At 39.6% G+C, this 24074-nt stretch overlaps 2 protein-coding genes across 6 annotated transcripts in view; one reads left to right on the top strand and one right to left on the bottom strand.

Annotated features, from left to right (window-relative positions):
- Window positions 1-210: 210 nt before the first annotated feature.
- On the bottom strand, window positions 211-22713 carry LOC121652712. 2 transcript variants are annotated; one of them, XM_042005642.1, is made up of 4 exons: window positions 22699-22713; window positions 2900-3296; window positions 1290-2194; window positions 211-1025 (listed from the first exon to the last, which is right to left on the bottom strand). In XM_042005642.1, exons 3-4 carry the CDS (start codon window positions 2118-2120, stop codon window positions 687-689), a joined length of 1170 nt encoding a protein of 389 aa, XP_041861576.1. In that variant the 5' UTR covers window positions 2121-2194; window positions 2900-3296; window positions 22699-22713; the 3' UTR covers window positions 211-686. The 2 variants fall into 2 exon arrangements, with proteins under 2 accessions (XP_041861576.1, XP_041861577.1); XM_042005643.1 differs by lacking the exons at window positions 2900-3296; window positions 22699-22713 and having other exon boundaries at window positions 1290-2614.
- The window catches only part of adcyap1r1b (adenylate cyclase activating polypeptide 1b (pituitary) receptor type I), a 33264-nt gene continuing 25232 nt past the window's right edge, over window positions 16043-24074 (top strand). For 3 of the 4 annotated variants that reach the window (XM_042005639.1, XM_042005636.1, XM_042005640.1), the window contains exon 1: window positions 16043-16381. In XM_042005639.1, coding sequence (XP_041861573.1) covers window positions 16379-16381 — 3 coding nt within the window. In that variant the 5' untranslated portion in view covers window positions 16043-16378. Of the gene's footprint in view, window positions 16382-16449; window positions 16584-24074 lie in introns of all 4 variants that reach the window. The other variant, XM_042005637.1, reaches the window with a different exon arrangement.

Here is a 24074-nt window from a genome sequence, read left to right as displayed (position 1 = left end):
TGCCATTCTAAATCTGACTGTGAACTCTTAAGGTAAAGGAAAACTAAATGCACCAAACCCCAGAAACAGCAGACAAATTTTACTTGTTCTACCTGAGATCCGATACATATGTCAAAAATTACAACAAAAACAAATGCAAAACATTAACTGATGGCATAAACAGAAAAAACTGAAAACAAAAGGATGAATGAAGAGAATGGCACAAAATTCTCAGCCTTCTATTTATTTGATACATTGTTCTTGGTGATCTGCACCATAAACACTGACAGTAATGTGCAGAGCAAAATTTTAGTTGTTTTCCATTGTTATTGAAACATTCAGATATGTTTCCAACTGAATCCAGTAGCACAATATTTCTCAGTCATAAAAATGAAATAGGTGAATGTACGTTCACTGATTTGAGAAGACGTGGTTTCTTTATCAACCAACCCCAAGCCCCAATAAAAAAAACCGTATATACACTTATGAAGATATATATGTGAAGACTGAATATCAATAAAGTTACTTTGACTTTATCAATGATTTTTTTTTTGCATTCATCTTGAAAAAATATGTTCACTTCAGAAGTCCAAAAATTCATTCCTTTATTCGTTTTCTGTAGCGCCTGATCTAGTTCATGGTCACAAGGAAGATAGACTCTATTCTAGCAATTGGTTTGTTTACATCAAAAAACACTCCATTTGCTATTATCTATCAGGATTTAAAATTGTGATCAGTTCTCTTCTTAAAAAAAGATAGAGGTCTATGGCCATGTGTACATCAGCAGGAATGGGAAGATTGTTTTGTGCCATAATGTGGGTGCAGAGGATGAACACATCTTCATCACAAGCAATGTCACTGCGGTGAATACAGTCATCTTCACACCTGATCAAATCCTCTTCTGACACTTTGCATAGATAATCTTGAGTATCATAAAGTTCAGGAATCAAGTACATTGCATCAGGACGCCCATGTGGAACCAATTCATTACTTGATGGACGTATTACATGGCTGTTCCATGATTCCTTGGTGGAATCTAACTCATCCTGCAGAGGTGAGAACAAAAAGATCAATATTAAAATACTGGAATTAATAAAATGAGCAAGTCATGAAAATACTATAAATACATATTTTCTCTTTAAATATTTTTGGAGGTATATTTCCTCATACGATTCTCATAATCCAGTTAAAACAATAGCTCCAAATACTGCAGTGTGTGTTATCCATTTTTTTCACTTTAAAATGATAAATCAAGAACAAAAGGAGGCTGGACATATACACCGCATCATGCAGTCATTTTCGTCACTTACCTGTATCAAACCACAGAAGCAGAACAACATGAGGTTTTTGTCCAAAAAGTCCCCAGCATAATTCCCCTCATGTTTCAGTCTATGAAAGTGGTCAAGCCAAAAGTCCACACACTCTTTTCGGAGAAAGCCCCACCAGCTTTCAATTCTCTGATTAGCTGTGCTTCTTCCATAAATAAAGCTTTTGTCACCAGCCTGATTATCATCATCGTTACGACGAAGGTAACGCTGCATATCCCGAACTGAGCTGTTTTCTGTCCCCATATCTGTCCTCAGGATACAAGCACATCCACCTATCTCCCTTATAGTTTCAAGGAAATAACCTCCAATAACTTTGGGGTCACTGCTGGTATGGTATGCATTAAGCCACAGTATTCTTCTTGAAAATCCGTCAATGGCTCCATTGATGCAAATACCAAAGGGTTTCAGCTTGTCATACGAGTCAGCATGCCATACAAAATTTGGTCCTTTGGCAAAGTATGTTCGTCTTTGCAGTCTTCTTCTTCGTCGTGTTTCTGTGCCGTCTGGGTCCAAAGTTGAAAGAATGAGGCGTACATCCTCTTTTCTGACATGCAAACCATTTTCTTTACATTTAGCATACATCCACCTGTAGCCATGCAAAGCACCTGAACCTTGGAGCTGCTCCCTAATGAATCCAACTGTTTCCTCTAAAGTGTCAAAATGGATTCGACGAAATAGTCCATTCTGTTTCAAAATTCGCTTAAGGGTTCTCAAACTGAGAATAGTTTGATGTTTTGTACTCAGAATATACAGTATGTCTTTATAGTTCAGGCCCAACTTGAAGTAAAGTTTTATTAAGTTGAGTTTTTCCATTGTGGAACGACTGACAAACTTTGAAGGACTAAGAAGTCAAGGGTCAATTGTCCCAGCTCTCACAAAGGAATTGCCTAGGGAAAGAAAGGGAGAATTATTACTATGGTTTAAAAACAATCTTCATCTTATTCTAGCACCTCTAATTGAGGAGTCGGCTCTCAGATATTCACAATGATTTAGCAAGTATTTGAGTCAATTTTAAGGTTAAGAAATTCACCAGCAGTCATAAATAAAGAATTTAGATGTCCTCAAATAATAAAAGACCTTACCAAATGAGTGTCAAACTGGTCCCCTAAATGGCCCTGTGGCTGCAGGTTTTCATGTGCCACATGAGGCAAATTATTGATTTGTTGTTTGTACTGAAACTTTCAGTATACACGCAATATAATGTGGTCTTTCAGTCTGAAAGACCACATTATATTATGTTGTTTACAGCTTTGATTAGATATTAAATGTCTTTATTCCAAACATAATATGAAATTAAAATAGAGTACAAGGACAGCAATATACTATATATATATATAGTTATATAACTATATATATGTATAGTTAAAAAAAAAAAAAGAGTTTCATAGGAAGCGGAAACCATCACTTTTACAAGCAAATCTCCAGCCAACCAGTTTGGCTAACGAGGACGGCCCTAACGCGCATCTGCGCAAATGCAAAAGTCTTATCTCAGTGTAACATAGCCTAAATAGTCATTTTGTAGTGCGCTGATTGAAATATGACACTGCTTCAAGTTTATAAAGAAATTACTTGGAAGAATCCACTTGACTTACCTGGCAGCAGCGGGTCATGCGTCCGAGCTCATCATTCAACTGAAGTCCAAGCTCTCCGCAGATGTCCATGCGCACAATTCGCGCGCACCGTTTGCAAAACAGAGAGCACGGTTTCATAATCTGTGCTAACGGGTTGTTAAACTGTGAGCACGGTTTCATAATCTGTGTTAACGGGTTGTTAAACTGTGAGCACGGTTTCATAATCTGTGCTAACGGGTTGTTAAACTGTGAGCACGGTTTCATAATCTGTGCTAACGGGTTGTTAAACTGTGAGCACGGTTTCATAATCTGTGCTAACGGGTTGTTAAACTGTGAGCACGGTTTCATAATCCGCGTGCACGGAATCCTACCGGTCTTTATTTTTTTCACCACTGACACTAGACGGGCTCCGTACCTTCTATACTTTATATTTTGTCATTTTTTTTGGTGTGCCAACAGAAGTGGACCACTCTGGGGCCCCGAACAACGTCATAGACCCCTAAACTGCTCCCTTGTTCTGCTCTATAGACTATGCAAACATATCAGTTTCTTTAGTCGGCCTATTGTACTTTAAACTTTCACGATTCAAGATTTGAGCACCTCAACAACACAGATTTAAATGCATAAAATTAAACAGAAGTCACATGATATGTCCCTTTTAAATTCTGCTGATTTCTGCTTCAATGCAGTAGACATATCCGTACATCATCAACACATAATTGTCCAATAAGTATAGAAATAATATATGCAGGACATTGTTCATCATTGAGGATTTCTGATCTAAACTGAACTAAATGTAAATAAAAAACAGCAAGTAAGTGTGAAAGAAAGAAAAGCCTGTAGTTAATGTGTTAATCAAGCCAAACCACCTCTTCAGTACACACACCCACTTCTTATTCCACTTGTAGGGCCTCTTCTCACTCATAGTTAAAAGGGAAGAAGAATCTGTAGAGTTCTCACCCCTCCTCTGCCCTGGATTGATTTTATGTAGCGTTCCAAGAGGAGAGCAGGATAATGAGATCACAGCATGCATTTTTCATGACCAGGGTGAAAGACATTGCTCAGAATCTACATTTCAAATAAACTGCAGCCCATGTCCTTCCCCGAAGAACCTTTGGCCCTGAAAATGAACTCATCGCTCAGTGTTCTGCTGCTGAAGCGAGGACAATAACCTTTACGAATGGCAAGACAAATGCTGAAAGAGACTGTGTTGGAACCAGGAAGATCCTTACTTTAAAGCTGCTGCTTTTAATAGCTTAGCTCAGAAGCAAATGACAAGACATTTTCAAAGACACATATGGGAACCCAGCATGACATGAACTATAGCTCCATGTATAAAACATTAAGTCTGCAACAGGCAAAAATTTGGGCACATAACCCTCAAATCTTAAAGACACCACAACAGCATTTTCTCGGTGTAATATCTGCAGTAGGCTGTGTTTCTGAGGGCTTTTACTTGTATAGTTTTTTAAACAGACGGGTCTTACTGCTAGCTGCCATCTGCAGGCAGCCTGAAAATAGACTCACAGCCATTTCCTCTGGCTGTGTGACAGTACAAGGGGAGACAGCACAATAACAGTGATTACACTCTGATAAAGGCAGTAATTTCATTGCAGCAGGCAGGAGCTGATGTGTGTGTCAAGAATAGATGGCATTTTAACATCACCAGCAAAATTTCTGTAAAGGCATTTTAAACTCATTCAGTTTGATTATCCAGTTCTCGATTTTTAACACATTAACTACAAATGTTTTTCGATAAGCACATCGTTGTTGAGCACAGTCTTCAAATAATTTACACGACTTACATTCAAACCAAAGCCCACATCACTTGACAATAACAAATGAAGAGATCCAGTTTTATTATGCAACTTTCTGACTTTAAAACTTGAGTTTCTGACTTGTATAGAAGATGTAGTTTAGTTTTTTGGATTTATTTTATGTACATTATAGGAGCTGTTGTTGCCCAGCAGCATCCCTGAGGCAGAGAAACCACATTTCCCAACTTTTACTGCTGTGCATGCTCTGGGTCTTCCACGAGGCCCAAAACACCTCTTCAAGAAAGCATCCAGGAGGCATCCTGACCAGATGACCTCATCTGGCTCCTCTTGAGAGCAGCGGCTCTACTCCGAGCCGATGACCAAAGTCATAAAATTGTTTCAAGCACCAGGCCGTGTCTCCAGCAAGACAGCTTAAACCTGTTACCACTTTCCACCGCAGACATGTGAATCTGCTGCCTGCCGACTGCAAGTCTACTAATTATTTACTCATTGATTTGAGTCAGGTGTGTTGCAGCAGGGAAATGTCTAAAACCTGCAGGACCTCGGCCCTCAAGGACCAAAACTGAGGATCCCTGTTAGACAATAATCTGTGTGTGAAAGTATCATCACGTACATTTAGTGGAAACAACATAATCATGAGGAAAAAAAATATAATAACCCCATTCTGAACTTAAGAAAGCCCAATTGGAAAAAATAAAAATAGACTAAGAAAGTAAAACAGCAGTTGTAACAGAAACCAATAACTAAACCAAACTTAACAGCAAATCTGAGAGCTTAGGAAGAGCCTGGAAGAAAAAAACAAGTCAAACTCCAAGGCTATCAACAAAACCTAGAGACCCTGACATGTTTCAGTCAGCTGTTTCATTGGTCCAAAGGCTTTAAAAGGTAGTTTTTACATTTTGGTTAAACATAAGCTGATGCTGCTGTTTAAAGTAGGTGTCTTGGTTTGTAACTTTCTCTGCTAGGGTTAAAAAAAACTTATCACTGGCCAGAAACAACAGCCTATTTTTATTCAGCTTTCTGACATATACATCACTCTGCTGTAACATGAAGTGCAGGGAGAAAACAGTCCATCTCAGTAGATGTAACTGGTTTTGAAAACATATGGTTTAAGATTGAGCTGGAGTAAAGCTTCTCATTTCCTCTGGTTATTTACACATGTCTATGTTTGTGGTCCAGATATTCTGCTGCTCAATATCCTGATTGACACATGAGGCATTTTCATGCAATGCGATCAGTTTTATACCACCATGAAAAACACTTTTAATAGCAGTGGGGTTGCGACAGTCATGAAAAATCTGTTTTTATCCCCTATCCTCTGGTAATTAGAAAATTATTCTAGTAAGGGCAAAAAGCCAACACACACAATAGCAGACACTGAAAAATGGACTCTTTTGCGGTGCAATCTTCATTTCTCACCGTGGCCTGTCGAGCCTGCAGGAGATCAGCTTTAATGAAAATACAGGATGTTTTATTTATCAAGTGAAAGCTGGTCCTCACATTGTTTGGACTCCTAATGTTTAACCCAGCATTGCTTTTCTCTGAGGATGTCTGTCAAAGTTTCTTCTCTGCAGTGGCTGCTCTCTCCCTGAAGCTGTTTCTCCCAGGTCAGATCATGTAGCAGCAGCATGTTGGACAGATGTACTGTACATAATGTAGATTAAGTTAATTCTGTCTGCTGGATGAATGAGCAACAAGAAACCCCAGTAACTAGCTGTCACAACACATTTTGGAGCTGACAACATTATGCTGTCATGTTTGGGTTTGGAGTATCTTCTTCTTCATGTTTCGATGAGGCAGTCTCAAAGAGATGATTACTCCCATGCACAGAAAGGAAGATCTGCTTCATGTTTACAGCTCTGTCTCCCATAGTGATCGCTAACAAGAAATATTTGATGCTGAAAAGAATTAACACATTAATAACTAATCACTCCATCAATGCTAATGAATTACAAAAAGGGAAAATTACACTCATGGTCACTTTATTAGGTACACATTGATTGCTAGTGTGAATACCTAATCAACCAATCACATTGCAGAAACTCATGTAAACATGATGAGTCTCAGATTCAGCTCCACATTCAGATGGTAGGTTCAGAAACCCCAATCAGAGAAGATATGTAATCACCTTGGGCCACAAGCTGCCATTGACATTTCTAAAATTTCCAATCAATTATCTGCATGGATTATATGTTTTAAACTATGTTTCTCAATAAACATATAAGCTAAAAGGTAATAAAAATGTATTTTTAATACACCATGATGACTCGAAAAGCACTTCTCAGTAGTACAGAGGATCTGTTCAAGTCTAAATTTAAAAGACAAATCAAGAGGCAGCAAAGAAAGAAAATAAGACATGCATGGTTCATCTGCAGCAAATAAAAATAAAGACAAAAGAACAAGAAAACAAAAACCATTACTTTGTGTGTTTTTATCTAACCCAGCTGTGCCCAAGTCTACTATCCTGCAACTTTTAGATGCAACTCTTCTCCAACACACCTGAATCAAATGAATGCCTCGCTACCAGGCCTCTGCATGTTGAATACCACGTGGATGAGGGGATTCAGGCATGGGATTCAGGTGTTTTGAAGGAGGGATGCATCTAAAAGTTGCAGGATAGTATTTCTCAAGGATCAGACTTGGGCTCCCCTGATCTAACCAATGTGACAACCCTAAAAAATAGTACTTTGTTTAGTCGGGACGGGTTTAGTAATAGGAAAAACCGTACAGCAGTAAAGACCTGCAGCCCTGCAGGCTTTCAGTGTTTCCCTGCTCCAACACACCTGAGTCAAACTACATGGATCCAACAGCCTATCAAGTTTTGCACAATGACTCATTAGTTTGAGTCAGGTGTGTTGGAGCAGGAACACATTGAAAACCTGCAGGACTGCTGCCCTCGTAGCACTGAATTGAGTAGCCCCACTTTATTTGCTTAAGACATCAATAACATGGATACTTGGGACAGTCTCTCACAGCAGCTATAAATATCTACAGATAAAGATAGAATGGACTCACTGGAAAAAAATGTTAAGAAGATTAATTGCAATTGTGAGTTGTAGCAGAACTTAATCTTGCGTTTTATGAGTCTGGCTGATGAAATGAGCGAATAAGGGATGAAAACTGGAGAAATAAGGGAAGCGGATGGCCCCAAAATGTCGAAAACTGCCCCTGATTTGGGTTTAAAAGTTTAAAAAAGACATTATTTTTTCACTCTTACACATATTAGTTTGCACCATTGCTTCACAGCAAGACAGGTCCTGGTTTGAACCTCAGCTGGGGACTCCAGCTTCCTCCCACAGTCCAAAAACATGCCTGTTAGGTTTACTGGTGTTTCTAAATTCTCCCTATGAGTTAATGTGAGTATGACTGGTTGTTTGTCCTGCTGTGTTGGCCCTGTGATGGACTGGGGACCTTTTCAAGGTGTACACTGCTTTTTGCCTGGTAGAAGCTGGAGCAGACTCCAGCTTCCCTTCGGTCCGGCATTGGGATTAGCAGGTATGGACGATGGATGGATGGATGTTGCTGCTGCATTTCATGTCATCCTCTAACTGAAAAGCCTGATTTAAGCTCAATTTTTGAAACGCTTCCTATGATGTTATATGTCAAAGTGTTCATAATAAAGCCCAATAAAGATATAAAGTATGAAGGGATCCAGATCACAGTTCTTTTGGATTTAATTTGCTGACGTTTGTTTATTGTTTTTTGCACTTTTCAAAATTGAATTTTGTGTGTCTTTAAGTGTATACTCACACAGCTTGACACTGGTTATAGCACGCTGACCTTTCAGTTACTTGCTTTGCTTGTTTTTTATCCCCAGAGCCTCATCATATTCCCTTATCACTGTGTCTCTCAGTGTTCCAAATGCATTCAGTCACCCTGGACCTTTAGTTTTACTTTGGTCAATAACCTGTTACCCACCACCCACGGGGGAAAAATAAAGTGTGGGACTTTAGTAAAGTAGCGTTGAACTCTGACAATTTGAAGGAGGGTTTGGGTGAAAAGAGCAGGACAGACGAGGGACAGAGGAATCTCTTTCACCTCCTGAACTGAAGCACAGTCAGTATATGTGTCCATGAGTTGCAGCGAGGTTGCTCGCTCCAGTCTCCATGGTAATGGTAAAGCGAAGAAGAAGAGCGGGGAGGTTTGTGAGGACTCATGTGGAGATCTCCATTGATCTGGACGAGAGTGTAGCTGAAGAGGGTGATTCACTTCCTCGGCTAGGAAAACAAGAACACAGAAGACTGAGAGAACATGAGGACAGTTCATTGGTCCGAGCCTTTGAAAAAGAGCCATGACTTGTTGAATTCTCACTCAATGTTAGACTTTTGTCTGCAAAGACCTGACGACGAGAGAGACCAAAGGGCCATTTTGTTAACACTTCACTATACACAGATCTTTATTCTAAATCTTTTTTTGTTTGAAAATGAATTTGTATAATCATGATCAAAGGTGTCATTGTAATTGATGAAGTAAATCGTTTTGGTGTTAATATCTATCTATCTATCTATCTATCTATCTATCTATCTATCTATCTATCTATCTATCTATCTATCTATCTATCTATCTATCTATCTATCTATCTATCTATCTAGCTAGCTAGCTAGTTAGCTAGCTTACCTACCTACCACATTTCTTCCTGGAAGACAAAGGTTCCCTTTTTGAAATTACATCTCCTGATGCCTCTGGACACATCCTAAGTGATGTTCCTGGAATCATTGGGTGTTTCAGGCTTTCAACGTCATATACCAGGTGACCTAGTCTAGACCTCGGCTTGTGTCCAGGTGGCTAGCTAGCTACCCTGTCTCCAAGGATCTCCTCTTTTGAACCACAGCCATCTTGAAGTCCTCTCTGCTGCTTTGGAGGGGGATGCTGCTGTACTCTTTAGAGAAAGTCTGCAACATAATTCTGTCCTGCACACCATGTTCTGGCTAATGGAGCCTTTTGATGCCTCGGCACTGCAAGAGGAGCGGATGCCCAAAAGAAGGTGCTGAGCAGCCCCCACTGGGAGTAACACGGAGAAGAAAGGAGCCGATCTGTTTTTTCTAACAAGTAACAGACCATAAAGTTGTAGAACGACTCTATTTAATCAGTAGGCTAATGTTTCCCATGCTGTGCACTAAACTGTGCAGTTCTTTACTGGACAGGTGGAAATGCTGGAGGCGACCAGTTTTCTCTTTTGCAGGCTTTAACAAGTGGCTTCATATAACAGAACCTTGAACACAATAATGTTTAACTAATGCAGGTAAACACGGATGTTTAGCAGTTTGATAAAGTTTTATCCACCGTGTTTTAATGTTTTTATTTATCTCTTAGCATCGTTTATATTTTCAAGTGGGCAAAGTGGAGAATTGTGACTTTCAGGTAGCAGGCATGGGCTATTATCCAAATTAAAAATGAATAAAACAAATAAAACATTAATCATGGGCATATAGCTGCTACTTATTGAGAAATTTATTCATACCTCAGCTGGAGTCAGAGCAACAATGGCGAGGCTATTGACGGCCTCCATGATCCTCTTTGATGTGACGTTTTTGTTCATCCCTTTGACTCCGGTTTTTAGGCTGCCAAACATCACCTCTTTATTCTTTTCCATTTCACAAGTGAGGATTTCGATCTCAACCTCCTAAAGTTTATTTTTTTTGGCAGAATGTCTCCTCTCCACAGTTTGACCTCACTGAGCGAGGTCTCTGGACCACGAATAATTAAGGGCATAACATGTAAATGACGATGGATTTCCGCCGCCGCATTTATCAAGGCCGGACCATTTGTACGCTGGGATTAGTCACATATGAATGTTTCATGAATGACATGTGGATCCAATCGTATTGTAATTACTGCGATCAGATGTGTGCTCATTTCCAAGTTGGTTTGATAAATGAGGGCCATTGTCTGGACACAGGACGGTGGCTCAAGGTCCACCAGCAGCTGCCAGACTCTTGTGGAGGTCAGGATTGCAGGTGTTCTTCTGGCTGCAAGGGTTTCCTGCTCCTCAGCCTTGACAAACAAAATGGTTCTCTTGGAGGGGCGGTACTGATTTGTCCACTCAAGTCCTGAGCTGATGGCTTCAGCGATGGTCTTAAGGACTTGGTCACTCCTCCAACGGTACCGTTCTTCTCCAAGTGCCTTAGTGCAGCTGCTGAAGGTGTGCCCAAGGGTTCTTCACTTGGAACACAGAGGATGAGCTGGTGATTCTGTTCCATGTGTGCAGGTTAGGTGGGCTTTGAAGCACATCATAAACTGCCTGGATAAGGAATTTGATGTGGGGATGCTCAGTTTTCCAAATCTCAGTCCAGGTCACCTTCCTCTGAACAGTGTCTTCCCATATTCTCCAAGTTCCAGTTGTTTCTTCCCCACAGCTTTGCAGAATCTTGTCTGCTGCTCCCACCTCCTCTTGCTTACGGTGCCGCCTCTCTGTCCCTCTGGTACTTAGTTGGGGAATTGGAAAGGAACTCGTGTGACTCCCGTAAGCACACATAAATAGAAAATTATAAATATAACAGGCACACATAAGTAAAGAAATAAAGATATGAAAGATATAAAAGATATAAGAACACATCTATATTTATAGAAAACAAACACTCACTGATTTATGTTCACAGAGCAGACAGCTGCTTGCTGCTTCATAAAGCTTTATAATATATAAAAGCTTTAAACTAATGAGAGAGATCCTGTCCTAAGGAGGGCAGCAAGATCTTGTCCATCTCTTTCAGACCACTTCAGACAAATTGCTCTTCTCCCTCTTGACTAATTTGCAGGAGAAAATAAAATCATGTTTTTAGAAATTGATAACCCTCTTGCCGATCTGCCTTTGAGATTGTCAGGAGATGAATCAACACTGCTATTCTGAGAGCCTTTAAGAGCATGACATGAATCTAGGAACAGCTGCTGACCGAAATTCTTTTTGTTTCAATTTGAAAATCCATATCCAACGGAGTATACTGTGGCCAGATAAATGGTCATTCAGCTAATGAAAAATATGTCTAAATCCCACCAGAATGACAAATGACAGAATGGTTGTAAAATAAGCTAGACTTTAAAATTAGTGGTAAAAAATCTCTGTCCTGGTTCGTCCATTTCATTTACAATGCGATCACAGAGATTGGAAACATTCCCGGAAACCAGTGGGCAGAAAGCACAGACACCTCATGATAAGTGTGTATTAATGGCATACAGAAGAGACTAATCTAACTAATGTGTAAGTCCTCCATCCCACACAGTTGATGTATGATCTGTAAAGCTGGATTCACAGTGGGAGGGGCAAACATGCTGTCAGGGTGATAAATGCTGGCACCGACATCCCCTGAGTGTGTTCGGGAATGTAAATATGATGTATCTTCCTCTCTGCCAGCCAGTCTTCCTCATCATACTGTTGCAATAACAGCGATGGAAATCACCATGGCAACAGAGTTTCTACCTGAAAGAAAAGGCTGTGGGGAAACTGGAGAAAGATAGAAAGAATAAAAAAATAGCACTGGGTCTTCTCATAATGCAGCATGATTTATAAAGACCTGGGAAGAAACACTTACAGCTCATCTGTTTCAAACACTGAAAGGATCCCACACATTAAAGGCCCGGCAGACATTCAGAAAGTGCCGTCCGTCTGTCTGTCCGTCTGATCCCTTCCTCTCTATGCGGGTTACTTTTAGTCACATTGATGAAATAATAAAAAGAACATTTTTTTTTTTTTTTTTTTTGTGGCTAATCCTGTTATCTCAGTGTGATCCATGCAGCACATCAAGTGTAATGCAGCACATTCATTTCTCATACACACACACACATATATATATATATATATATATATACTGTATATAGTAATAGTAATTCTCAGTAGCCTTTGATTAGTCTTTTCACACTACAATAACCGGCTGATTAGCTCGTTATGCTGCAGAAAGCTGCCAGTGTGCCTCATTGCAGGATTGTGGATGTTGCTCTGTCGATGTGACAGTGGGTTTGATCATCGAACGTTCAATTAAAGTCAGTCAATCAGGCTGTTTTTTTTTCTCTTCCTTTCACCTCTGCTATGGATGGATCTGTGCAGTTGTGTGTCCGCAGCTGAAGACTTGTGATTGATCCAAATCTCAATAGTTTTTCGGCTCATTATAAAGAAATTTATTTCTGTGTTTGCCTACCTGTCTTTCATACTTGAATCTTGTTGATGGAGAAAGGTTTTTTTTAATGAGGTTTTTTTGTGGCTGGTGTGTGTATTTTTCTTCCTGAGTGCAGTCAGGCTGTTTCATTCCTCCTTTCTCTTTCTTTTTCTTTCCCTTTGGCCAGCTAACACTCACTTCTCTTCACACACATTGTAACACCCACTTTTTCCACCCCAGCATCCCCAATTACCCCTGAGCTTCCAGCAGCACTCTGCATCTCCTTGCATTGAAATGGGCCAGTTGCTATGGCAACCCTATATAGCAGCATATTATTCCTCTTTCAGACTTCAAGAGGATCAATTAGCGATGATGTCATTGCATCAAGAGAAACACTGAAATCCTGATCATGGTCGCTTCAGAGTGGCCAGTTTCTGAGTGTGAGTCTGTGTTTGTGTGTTTGTACGCGAGCATGTGGTGTTTGTGGTATATGCTGGTCTGAGGGTGAAGGAAAGTTAGCAAAAAAAAAAAAAAAAGTGAAGATTTTTTTGCAGCTCAGGGTGGAAGATGAAGGCAGACTTGAGGTGCTTGAGTCACCACTACACACTGTGTGGGAGGGCTGGATGGCAGCAGGAGAATGAAATTCACAGCTTTCAGCATTAAGTTTAGATCAAAAAGAGGGAAAAATACACATGCTGCATTTTCAGTGCTTGAGAGGAAAATTGGAAGTGGTCAAGGTAAGACCAGAGCACTCTGTAGCATTTCTCTGACAGAAAAAGTAGGAAAAAATGTTGCACATCAAACACAGACCTCACTGTGAGAAGTGATAAAATAACCCACCTCCTACTCCTGCAACCTTGCTGGAACTCTTTCACCCACTTCCCTTCCACTTTCTTACAGAAGGGCAGGAGTACTGATGATACAGAAGCTCACAGCTGTGATCACCACACCACTGCAAAAAATAAGTTTTAGTCTGGGAGCGCTGCTTTTAAATGCATTTTCTCTTTGCTTTTGAAATTGGATGCGTGTGACCCAGAGCATTCACATTTTTCCTGTTTGCTGCTGATACATAGAATTCTACACCAACTGCAGCAGGCAACAAGGAACAGTGAAAATAGAGACACTCGTGTAAAGGTCTCCTCATCTGCCTTGACCTGTAACTGCTGGTAGTACAAGAACTGGACTCCCAAACGCATGCGCAGCCATGTTATGCAGACTCCACAGTGCATTGACTGTGATGTGGAAATTGAATTAAAAACCAAAGTGTAAGTAAAGTTAAGTGAGGTTTACTCCATCTTGAGCCTCAGCTAAAATCCTCACTGGCCATCTGGGAAATGACTGGAAGGGATGAACACACAAACACACACACACACACACACACACCCACACACACACACACACACACACACACACACACACACACACACACACACACACACACACACACACACACATTTTCTGATGTTAATTAAATGGTGGTGGAGAGAATAAGCTTAAGTATAATTTACCCTGTGAGTTTACAAACCTGTATTTAATGCTTCGTAGCACAGTCATTTCTAATATGAATTTTTTTAATATTTTCAATTCAAACAAATTCAGAGTAGAGCAGTGTATGTGTGTCCCTTGTTATAACAGTAAAGGTAAAATTTAAAATAGACTTGCTTTCATTTTTGATAATGTAAGTAATCTGGTTCTTATTAAGTCCCAAAATGAGGTTAAAATAACTTGATGAACAACAGCATCTGGCAAAGTGCACCATGTAATTATCCTATGCGTATCTCTATAGTCTCCAAAACATGTGCGTAGAATTGGCTAAGGACAGCAGGGACAGTTCCCACCAATATCCAGCAACTCCTGGGTCGTCCCCATTTCCTGCTGCATATACAGCTGAGAGGTCTGAATTAAACCTATACCCCTGCTCAGAGGTCAGTTTAACAAGCATATCTTTAGCAGTGGGAAGCAAGTAGAATGGGTAGATTTCAGTGTGTTTGTAAAACACAAGACCACACTTTCCTTTGGGAAAATACTTTCTTACTCTTAAATACTGTTTTTATCCAGAAATGTTTCAGTGAGATGTTTTTGGTTGTTTTGTGTTGTCGTGTCTCGTGGCAGGAGCCGTGATCATACAAGTAGAAGCACCTCACAATTTGATTCTATTACAAAACCAAAGAGCTTTCATACAATTTTTCCAACACATTTTGCATGAATGAAGAAAAACTAACAAAATAAGAAAAGTGTGTCTGCAACTGCAAACTTGTAGTAAACAAATACAGATGTGAGCACGTTCAGAATCATTAAAGAAACAGAATTCTAACCAGCATCCTCTTCATGTGAGATATAATCACTCATTTTCTGCTCTTGTTTGAAAGAGAAGTTATCAGCCAATCAGATTGTGTGGCAGCTCCTTTTAATGGCTTCAGTTTTGGTCTCATTGTAGCAACACTGTGTTGATAAAATATCTTGGAGGTTGGATGCTGCATCTGAGCACCAGAATGTGCATCACAGCACAAAAGACTGAATACAGATGCAGATTTGGCAATAAGGTTGGTTATTTGATGCACCCTTGAATGAGTTTGGATTGGGTTAGAATGGGTGATGAGGTTTGAAATCCTTTTATTAATGGTCCTACAACAAGGTAATTAGTCAATAATTCCATTTCTAAAATATTTACAATGTTGTAGTTCAGCTTCCTAGAACCCAAAGTGCTTCCATGTTGTTTTAATGTAGGATTTCTTGCTCAGCCATTTTTAGATTGTCCAGGCTCTTCATTTGTTCTAGACCCCCCCCCCCCCCCTTTTTTTTGTTTTTTATTTCTACTATTGTCCAAAATTAGTTATTATTTGTGTTAGATAAGGTTAGAAAAATCATCATTTAGTCTTGAAAAAGAGGCAGTTGAGGATGGGGTGAAACCTAAACAAAAAGGAGGAGTCCAGGTGTTCTGGTCCACCTCTGCAAACTTCCATTAGACTGGTTTTGAACTGGTAGCATCAGTTGTTAGACAGTGCATTTGTAATGTAAAACCCCATTTTGGAATATGTTTATCTACAGGTACCCTAGGATAAGGTGCTCTCCTCCAACATAATTTCTTTGTCCTTAATGATGACCTCAGGACAACACACACACACACATATGTTCCACCACATATAACTAATATCATCCTTTGTGCTGAACCTGGTGAGATTGGATTATTTAACACAGCCCGTTTATGTCTCCCAATATATCATGCGAGATTGGATTTGTACCTCCTTGCGCGCATGTGTGAGAGGCTTATGTGTGTGGATGAAAAGAAGAGAGGCAGCGAGTGTGTGAGAGGGGCTTAGTTGAAATGCACAGCGCATTCTTGCGCGGAGGGCGAAGCGATCAGCCAGCCGCAGGGCAGAGGAATTGCTCGAAATCATCCCAACTCAACGACACGCGCTAAGAAGAAACCTCGTTTGGTTTCTCTGGTTGTTGCTCCAAAAACAAAACTGTTAGCGTTTTTAGTTGTTCAGTCCGCAACAAGCCAATCTGCATTTCGCCTGGAAGTTGTATCAACGGGGGGATCTTGCACCTTCACAGCTCCGCGCGGGTTGGTTTGTCTCCAGCGGCGCTCGGGAGCCGCAGCGCAGGTGTTACATTCGGATAGTGGCAATAAAATGGTAAGCTATGACAAAAGTGGATGAATTAGGATGGTATTGTCTTGAATTAAACAGTGTTTTGTGCGGAGGCAGTGAGGGATGCGAGGCGCTGCGTGTAAAGGGAGGAAAATGGTAATGAGCTTGCTGGAGTCTTGCGGCAAGTGTCGGCTAATCTCAGTGAGGAGGTTCCTTCCCATCAGTGGCTGCTCACTGCATGCGCGAGGTGTGTACAGTTCATCTGAATATGACATTATAGATGCAATTATGAGGACATATTGAGAGGTAATGTACGTTATAACTATAGCATGGTTTAAATATACAAATTAATGCATCAGACACAAGTAAATATGCGCGTTTAAGCTGTTATTGACTCTAAATTGAACTTTAATTTAGGATTGTTTTGTATGGGATCAGCTTCATCTGTTTTCTTTGTGTGACATACATGCATCAAAGACCACTTCATTCAGTCCGTTTGCATGAACATATTCAGTTGTGTGATGGCTTTGTTTTAAGATAGGCCTAAATGAAATCCAGGTCTTTGGGTGCAAGCTGTGTGTGACCTTGCAATGCATCCTGCTGTCACCGAATCACAGTTGCAGCGTTTTCTTTTCTCCTTCATTTGTGTTCACTCAACCCTTTCTGCCACAGTGCTCCTCATCCACTCCTCTCTCCTGCAACAGTAAGTCTTCTGTCAGCACCTCCATGTTTGTGAATATTTAGTTTTAGAAAAAATAAGAGAAGTGTGTGTGGGTGTATTCCAGTACAGTTGTCACAGTCTGTATCCCTTTGGTTTTATTACATAAAAAACAACTCTGAGATATTTGTTTGCATTTCTGAATGTTCAGCTGCGGCCTCATTCATAAAGAGTGATGAATGAGTTGAATATCCGCCCTGCAACCTCATTCAACGCAGAACAGGTGATATAAGTTTTGCCAAAAAAAAAGAAAGAAAGAAAGAAACAAACCCAACTAAACATGAAACAGTCACAATATGAGCTGTGAGAACTGTTTAAATATCCGAGTTGATTTATCCCAGAAGTCAACAATGTGTTTAGAGTTCTTTTATGTTTATTTTTACAATTCACATCTGGTTCAGTCCTCCAAGCCACAGAATCTTGTTTAGGTTTGCTTGACTCATAGCAGACAAACATAATCACCATATATCTTTAAAACGTTGACATTTAAAGCTTTAACAAAACATTTGGAGCATAAGCGCACAGAATGAAGGGTTATTCTTTTTTCCCACATCTCAGCGATGCTGACATTTAAGTGATCCAATTAGCCTCATGTTGGTTGGCCTGAGCAGCAGAGGAGAGAAGGAAAAAACAGGAGAGGACATTAGGCGTTGGGCCCAGTCTCAGCATGTCAACCTTGTAATACTCAGTGTCTTTTCCTCATATGAAGGAGATCCAGTTCTGGATGCCATATTTTTAAGATATAAAAAATGATGCTTGTTTTTAAGCAGAATTTTAGCTTGTGAGGATTAAAATGTGTTAGAACTTTTGAATCTTTAGATGTTGGTTCATGACGTGTTATTGATGCAAAATAAATTCCGATATGAAAATTCTATTCATATTTCACATAATTTCCTCTCAAGTCTAAAATAAAACATGAAAATCATTTTACCTTAAAATTTTGCTTGTTTTTGGCGTTTATCTTTTGGTAAACTTTGCTGCATCACAGTTGCATAAGTGGGAAGGGAAGTAACCATGTTCTTAGTCCAGTAAAGAGCATCGGATGATGGAAATGCTTTAATTTATGTTACTCAGTTCCGACCCTCAGTACCACTGCAACCACATGGTTTCCATGGTTGTGCAAACAGAACGTTTCATGACAAAAGGTTGTCATTTCCTGTTTGACTTTTCACTGTAACTTCACATTCTTCGGGAGAAGAAATGAAGATGGCTAAGGCTAAAATAAATTATTTTTACAATGCAAACATCTCCATCATGGCATCATTTATGCCTTCCACATGTCGGTGCTCTCAAACCCTTTCAATCAAATTCTAAACAACATATGCTACATGAGCATGTTTTGGGGAAGAGGACAGTCTCATTTAAAGGTGCACCAAGACTACCAAGTCCCTGGATGAGACTGAAAAAAATCAGCTGATGTTTACTTTTCGTCTGAGCCAACCAGCAAGAATGCTGCTTATTTACTTCCATTTGCTTCTATATATTAAGATGAACATCTTGTTTGTTTGGTTTAAATATGTTTCAGTGCAGTTTTATTTACATGGAGGCAGTACACAACAAAAAGTAATCACTCACTCAACACTACCTTATTGGAGTCTTGAATAATTACATTAGATCAAGTTAAGTTTGTGATAATGGCATAAAATATTGGAGTAAATGACAGAATGGAGTCAGGAATGCTGCACATTTGTTTACTCTGTGCAGGTTCCAATGCATTTACCATAAGGTTAATACATTTACCACAAGGTTAATAAATTTACTATAAGGTTAATAAATTTACTATAAGGTTAATAAATTGATGAAGGTGGTTTTGTCACAGAGATTAAAGGCTGTGAAATGTTCTAGGCTGCAAGTTGGTATTTTATTGACTCTATTGCTTTTATTAGCCTGGTTGCAAAGTAAAGATGCACAAGATAAAGGCCTGTTGCAGCCGATGTTTACTGTGCAAAGCCAGAGGACAATGGAGGAGAGTATTTAGAGGTGGTGGATACAGACATCCCCAATGCTTGTGTTGTAATCCAGTTCGATCCTGAGCAGGCAGCACTGAAGATGCTGTTGATGTTGAGCTTCATGGTGCAGTCATGCAGCAGACGAATGTGTCTCACTGGGTCATGTATGAAAATCAGAGCAGAAACAGGACAGAAAATCATTCTGCATCACATCGTCCTGCTTCTGCTCCATCTCAGTGTCACACCTGCTCTGCAGATGAAACAAGTTCCCTGTTGTCTTGTTCAACTCCCATATGTATGTAACTGTTCACTGGTTGTCTGCAGGAGATCCACATAGTTAAACTTAATATGATGTCATTTGTTTTACGCCAGTGTTGCATGGCAAGCAACACATCTATCTATCTATCTATCTATCTATCTATCTATCTATCTATCTATCTATCTATCTATCTATCTATCTATCTATCTATCTATCTATCTATCTATCTATCTATCTATCTATCTATCTAGCTAGCTAGCTAGCTAGCTAGCTTACCTACCTACCACATTTCTTCCTGGAAGACAAAGGTTCCCTTTTTGAAATTACATCTCCTGATGCCTCTGGACACATCCTAAGTGATGTTCCTGGAATCATTGGGTGTTTCAGGCTTTCAACGTCATATACCATAATATCATATATCATATACCAGGTGACCTAGTCTAGACCTCGGCTTGTGTCCAGATGGCTAGCTAGCTACCCTGTCTCCAAGGATCTCCTCTTTTGAGCCACAGCCGTCTTGAAGTCCTCTCTGCTGCTTTGGTGGTGGATGCTGCTGTACTCTTTAGAGAAAGTCTGCAACATAATTCTGTCCTGCACACCATGTTCTGGCTAATGGAGCCTTTTGATGCCCCGGCGCTGCAAGAGGAGCGGATGCCCAAAAGAAGGTGCTGAGCAGCCCCCACTGGGAGTAACACGGAGGAGACAGGAGCCGATCTGTTTTTTCTAACAAGTAACAGACCATAAAGTTGTAGAACGACTCTATTTAATCAGTAGGCTAATGTTTCCCATGCTGTGCACTAAACTGTGCAGTTCTTTACTGGACAGGTGGAAATGCTGGAGGCGACCAGTTTTCTCTTTTGCAGGCTATAACAAGTGGCTTCATATAACAGAACCTTGAACACAATAATGTTTAACTAATGCAGGTAAACACAGAAGTTTAGCAGTTTAATAAAGTTTTATTCACCATGTTTTAATGTTTTTATTTATCTCTTAGCATCGTTTATATTTTCAAGTGGGCAAAGTGGAGAATTGTGACTTTCAGGTACCAGGCATGGGCTATTATCCAAATTAAAAATGAATAAAACAAATAAAACATTATTCATGGGCATATAGATGCTACTTATTGAGAAATTTATTCATACCTCAGCTGGAGTCAGAGCAACAACAGCGAGGCTATTGACGGCCTCCATGATCCTCTTTCATGAAACGTTTTTGTTCATCCCTTTTGTTCATCTGTCTATCTATAAATATATAGATAAATAGATATAATAATTAAAGTTAAAGAATTAGAGATTTATTAGAGCAAAGTGACCTGACCAGGAGTTAGCATAGAGTCTTAATGATGTGCTTTTCTGTCAGCTTCTGACAAGTTTAGCTCTTGGACAGAAGATACTGAAAAAAAAAACAATAATTGATTGACAGCAGCTTCACTGGGAATTTGACTGTATTAATACATATTTCTGCTTCACTTGATTTTCACAAAGGTGCGTAAAACATCTGTGAGCTTTATTTGCAGCATGTGCAGATTGTCTAGGCATATTTGAGTCCAGTTGAATGTGTACTTGTGGGGGTAATTTGACATCCAACAGCATTGTCTGGGCAGTTAATCTGGATTTGAAAACTTCTGTTCTGTTTGATTTCAGTTTGATTGATGTATTAGCTGCATTATAGAAGTTCAGTGTTGGACAAACTAATTTAGAAGGCCATGCAAACATGCTGAATGTGCAGAAGGTGGTAATCAAGAGGCTAAAATTATTTATATTCTACAGTAACAGTAACAAATCCAGGGCTAAATTCAACTGAATGCATCTTCTGATTGAGGTAGAGAGAAGGGATGGTTTGCAAATGATCAACCATTAGTTCCTGAATTAGGTAACCAAATGGAGAGATGAGGTATTTCTCTACCTTCAGGGATGGCTAGAGTTAGGAAAGGATGGGGTTCATCATCATCAGTCAGTCTTGTACAATGTCTCACATCGCTATGGCGACATGTTCCTGATGTATAGAATCAAAGAGCACAGCATTACTGTCTGAACATGACATAACTGTAAACTTTAAGCGGTCAATGTTGCCTAAAGACACACAGGATGATTAACATACATGACCATTTTCATATTTCAGTCTGTCAACAAGTAAAAGTCAGAATAAAAGATCCCATTTGTTAGTATTAAAGTTACTCACCTGGATCATACTGCAAGGTGTTTGATAGATTTACAACAGATTAGAGATAATAATCTAAATTTTTTACAGACTTTCAAGTGCGTTAAAAGGGAAAAAAGTGTCACATGAAAGTTGCAATAACCCAGTTTGGGCTCCATGACAGAACTGTTCCACTGGCCTCACTTCCTGACAGTTTTGCCCGACCTAAACGTTGCAGGCTGCTGCAGCCCTGAGCAGTCTGAGAAGAGCATCTGCAAGCTGTTCTGAGCTCAAATAAAAAAGCTGGACAGCTGATAAAAAGCTAACGACATGTTAGATGAACAGACATGATTAGTAATATGAAATAATCAATCATTTAATTAATTAATTTAATTCATTCGTATCATTCAATCAGTCATTTAATTATCAAAAAATGGTTCATATCAAAACTATGACACTGAAAAACTTGACGTGCATCATGGAGAATTTTCTTTGACAGTTTTGTTTTGTTGGGAAGTGTCGCACCTGTTTCACAGCTTATTTTTTAAATATGTAATAACGACGGTGAGACTTCAGCTTAGTTCCAATCACAAAGATTTGCTTTGTGTCAGGTCAGAGCACAAATCAGCCTCATGGGAATTTACACCTTAAAAACCCAACAATTCAACAAATCTTGTTACAGTGCTTATTTGTATTTAGTGATGTGACAAAACATAAAGTAAATATTAAAAAATGAAACCTGAATATTGAATGTTGACAGAAACTCATCCATGGGGCATTGTATTCTATTTATATGGGTTTTTCTACGTGCAAACAATCAGCATCTAGACACATGTCCAGTAATTAAAGGGAAAAGCATTGATGATTAAACACTTGTGCTCTGGTGCACATAATCTTAAAAATAGGTAAATCTCATATGCTGGACAAATGATTTGTATATCAGGTCCACCATGTCAAATTAGACACTGCTGCTTACTGCTGCTCTTCATCAAACATCAGTCATGCCATATAAAGCTAATGAGAGGCAGATGATAAGCCCAAACACAGCTCTGTGGTATCTCTATTTGGGTGTCTCTTTCAGCCAGTGCTGAAATACTGATGTTGATGATTTAAAAGGAACGTTGAAGAGCCATTATTGTAATGTTCTTCAGTGACTGTAATATCATTTTAGACAGAAAGCCTGTGTGGGGAATGTGGGAGGTTACCATGACCAGTTCCTACCAGGGATCAGCTGGTGTTCCTGCTGAGTTCTTCTTGATTTGACGGCACAAATGCTAAATATTTGAAAAGAAGAGACACATACCACCTAATTCCATGCTCTGTTAGATCATTTGTAGTTCTGTTCATCTATTCATTTTCTATACCTGCTTCATCCTATTTGGGGTCACTCACACAGTCTGAGGGTCTATTTAGAATCACCAGCATATTTTTAGACAGTCACAGGAAGTCATGCATGTACAGGGAGAGCACAAAGCAAGAAGGAATTCTGACTTCCCACGAACATTGAATGCATCATGATGAGAACTTGTGGATAGAAATAACGATGAGAAGGATGCATAATTTGACTGATCTCAGCATTTGATGGAAACATCTAACCTAATGAGCTACGTGGTCACATCCAAAGTGGCATGGTGTTACAGATCATTAATTTCGTGTCAGTTCAGACACCCAATATGTATTCTTTCCAGCACAGAAATGATCCATTAAATGAGAATAGTCCTAAATATGAATTTTCTATACATCTTTCAGCATCTTACCATATAAACCAGATGATCAAACTGAGCTTTGAAAGTGTTCTTACTTAAGAAAATGTGTTTAATTCTTGGCCAGCTGTGGAGGGACTTGCGCTGTTTAACAGTTTGCTGATTTCATGTCTCTTGGGATGCTGCAATGTTATTTTAACTCCTTTTATATTTTCCTACAAAGTGTCCTCCTCCTCAGACTTTGGATGGCACAGTTCCCAAATGAATTGTGGGAAAAATGGGACATAATGGGAGCGAGAAACCAGGCCAGTTTGCATATTCTCCCTGTTTCCTTCCATTTTGCTGTAATGTGTGCGCCTCCCTCTCCCTTCCCAAAATAATGAAGACTAAGTCATGTCTGTGTTATTAATTCCTCTCATAATTCTTTGGGCTAAATATAGAGCTGGAGACTTGAGTGATTTAGAGTGATATTCAGAGGGAATTAGACAGTGCAGAGCTGGATTAACACATTAGATGATGAATCTTGAAGCACAGAGGAGGTTTAATTCTGAAAGCAGAAAGCACTCTAGATGACAGATATAAAGGGAAGAAGAGTTTGAGTGTCTTTTAAGAGGAGCTGCTGCATGCTCCTACACTTACAACAGCTGTCAAAGCATGACCAGAACGTGTCCTGGGGGACCAAACTGCTCCCACTTAAAACAAAATTGGCTCAAACTTTCTTTCCTTCCTTCTCCCTTCATGTCTGTCTTTTCTGTTTAATGATGCACTTCATCGGCAAGTTTTCAAAGCATTCCTCTCGGCGATGCTGCGGCATTACAGGTGGGTGATCATTACCCTCGCTCCTCTTTTTTCCCCTTTTATTCCTGAGAGGAATCATCTATCTTAACACAAACTTTTTTCACCTCAACCTTCTTATTTTTCCTCCCTTCCTCTGCTCATCCTCCATGGTCTCAACGTGGTAGTCAAGAAA

The sequence above is a fragment of the Melanotaenia boesemani genome, chromosome 14 (assembly GCF_017639745.1).
Source record: "Melanotaenia boesemani isolate fMelBoe1 chromosome 14, fMelBoe1.pri, whole genome shotgun sequence".
NCBI classification, from domain to species: Eukaryota; Metazoa; Chordata; class Actinopteri; order Atheriniformes; family Melanotaeniidae; genus Melanotaenia; species Melanotaenia boesemani.
This window is presented reverse-complemented; position numbering and strand designations above follow the sequence as displayed.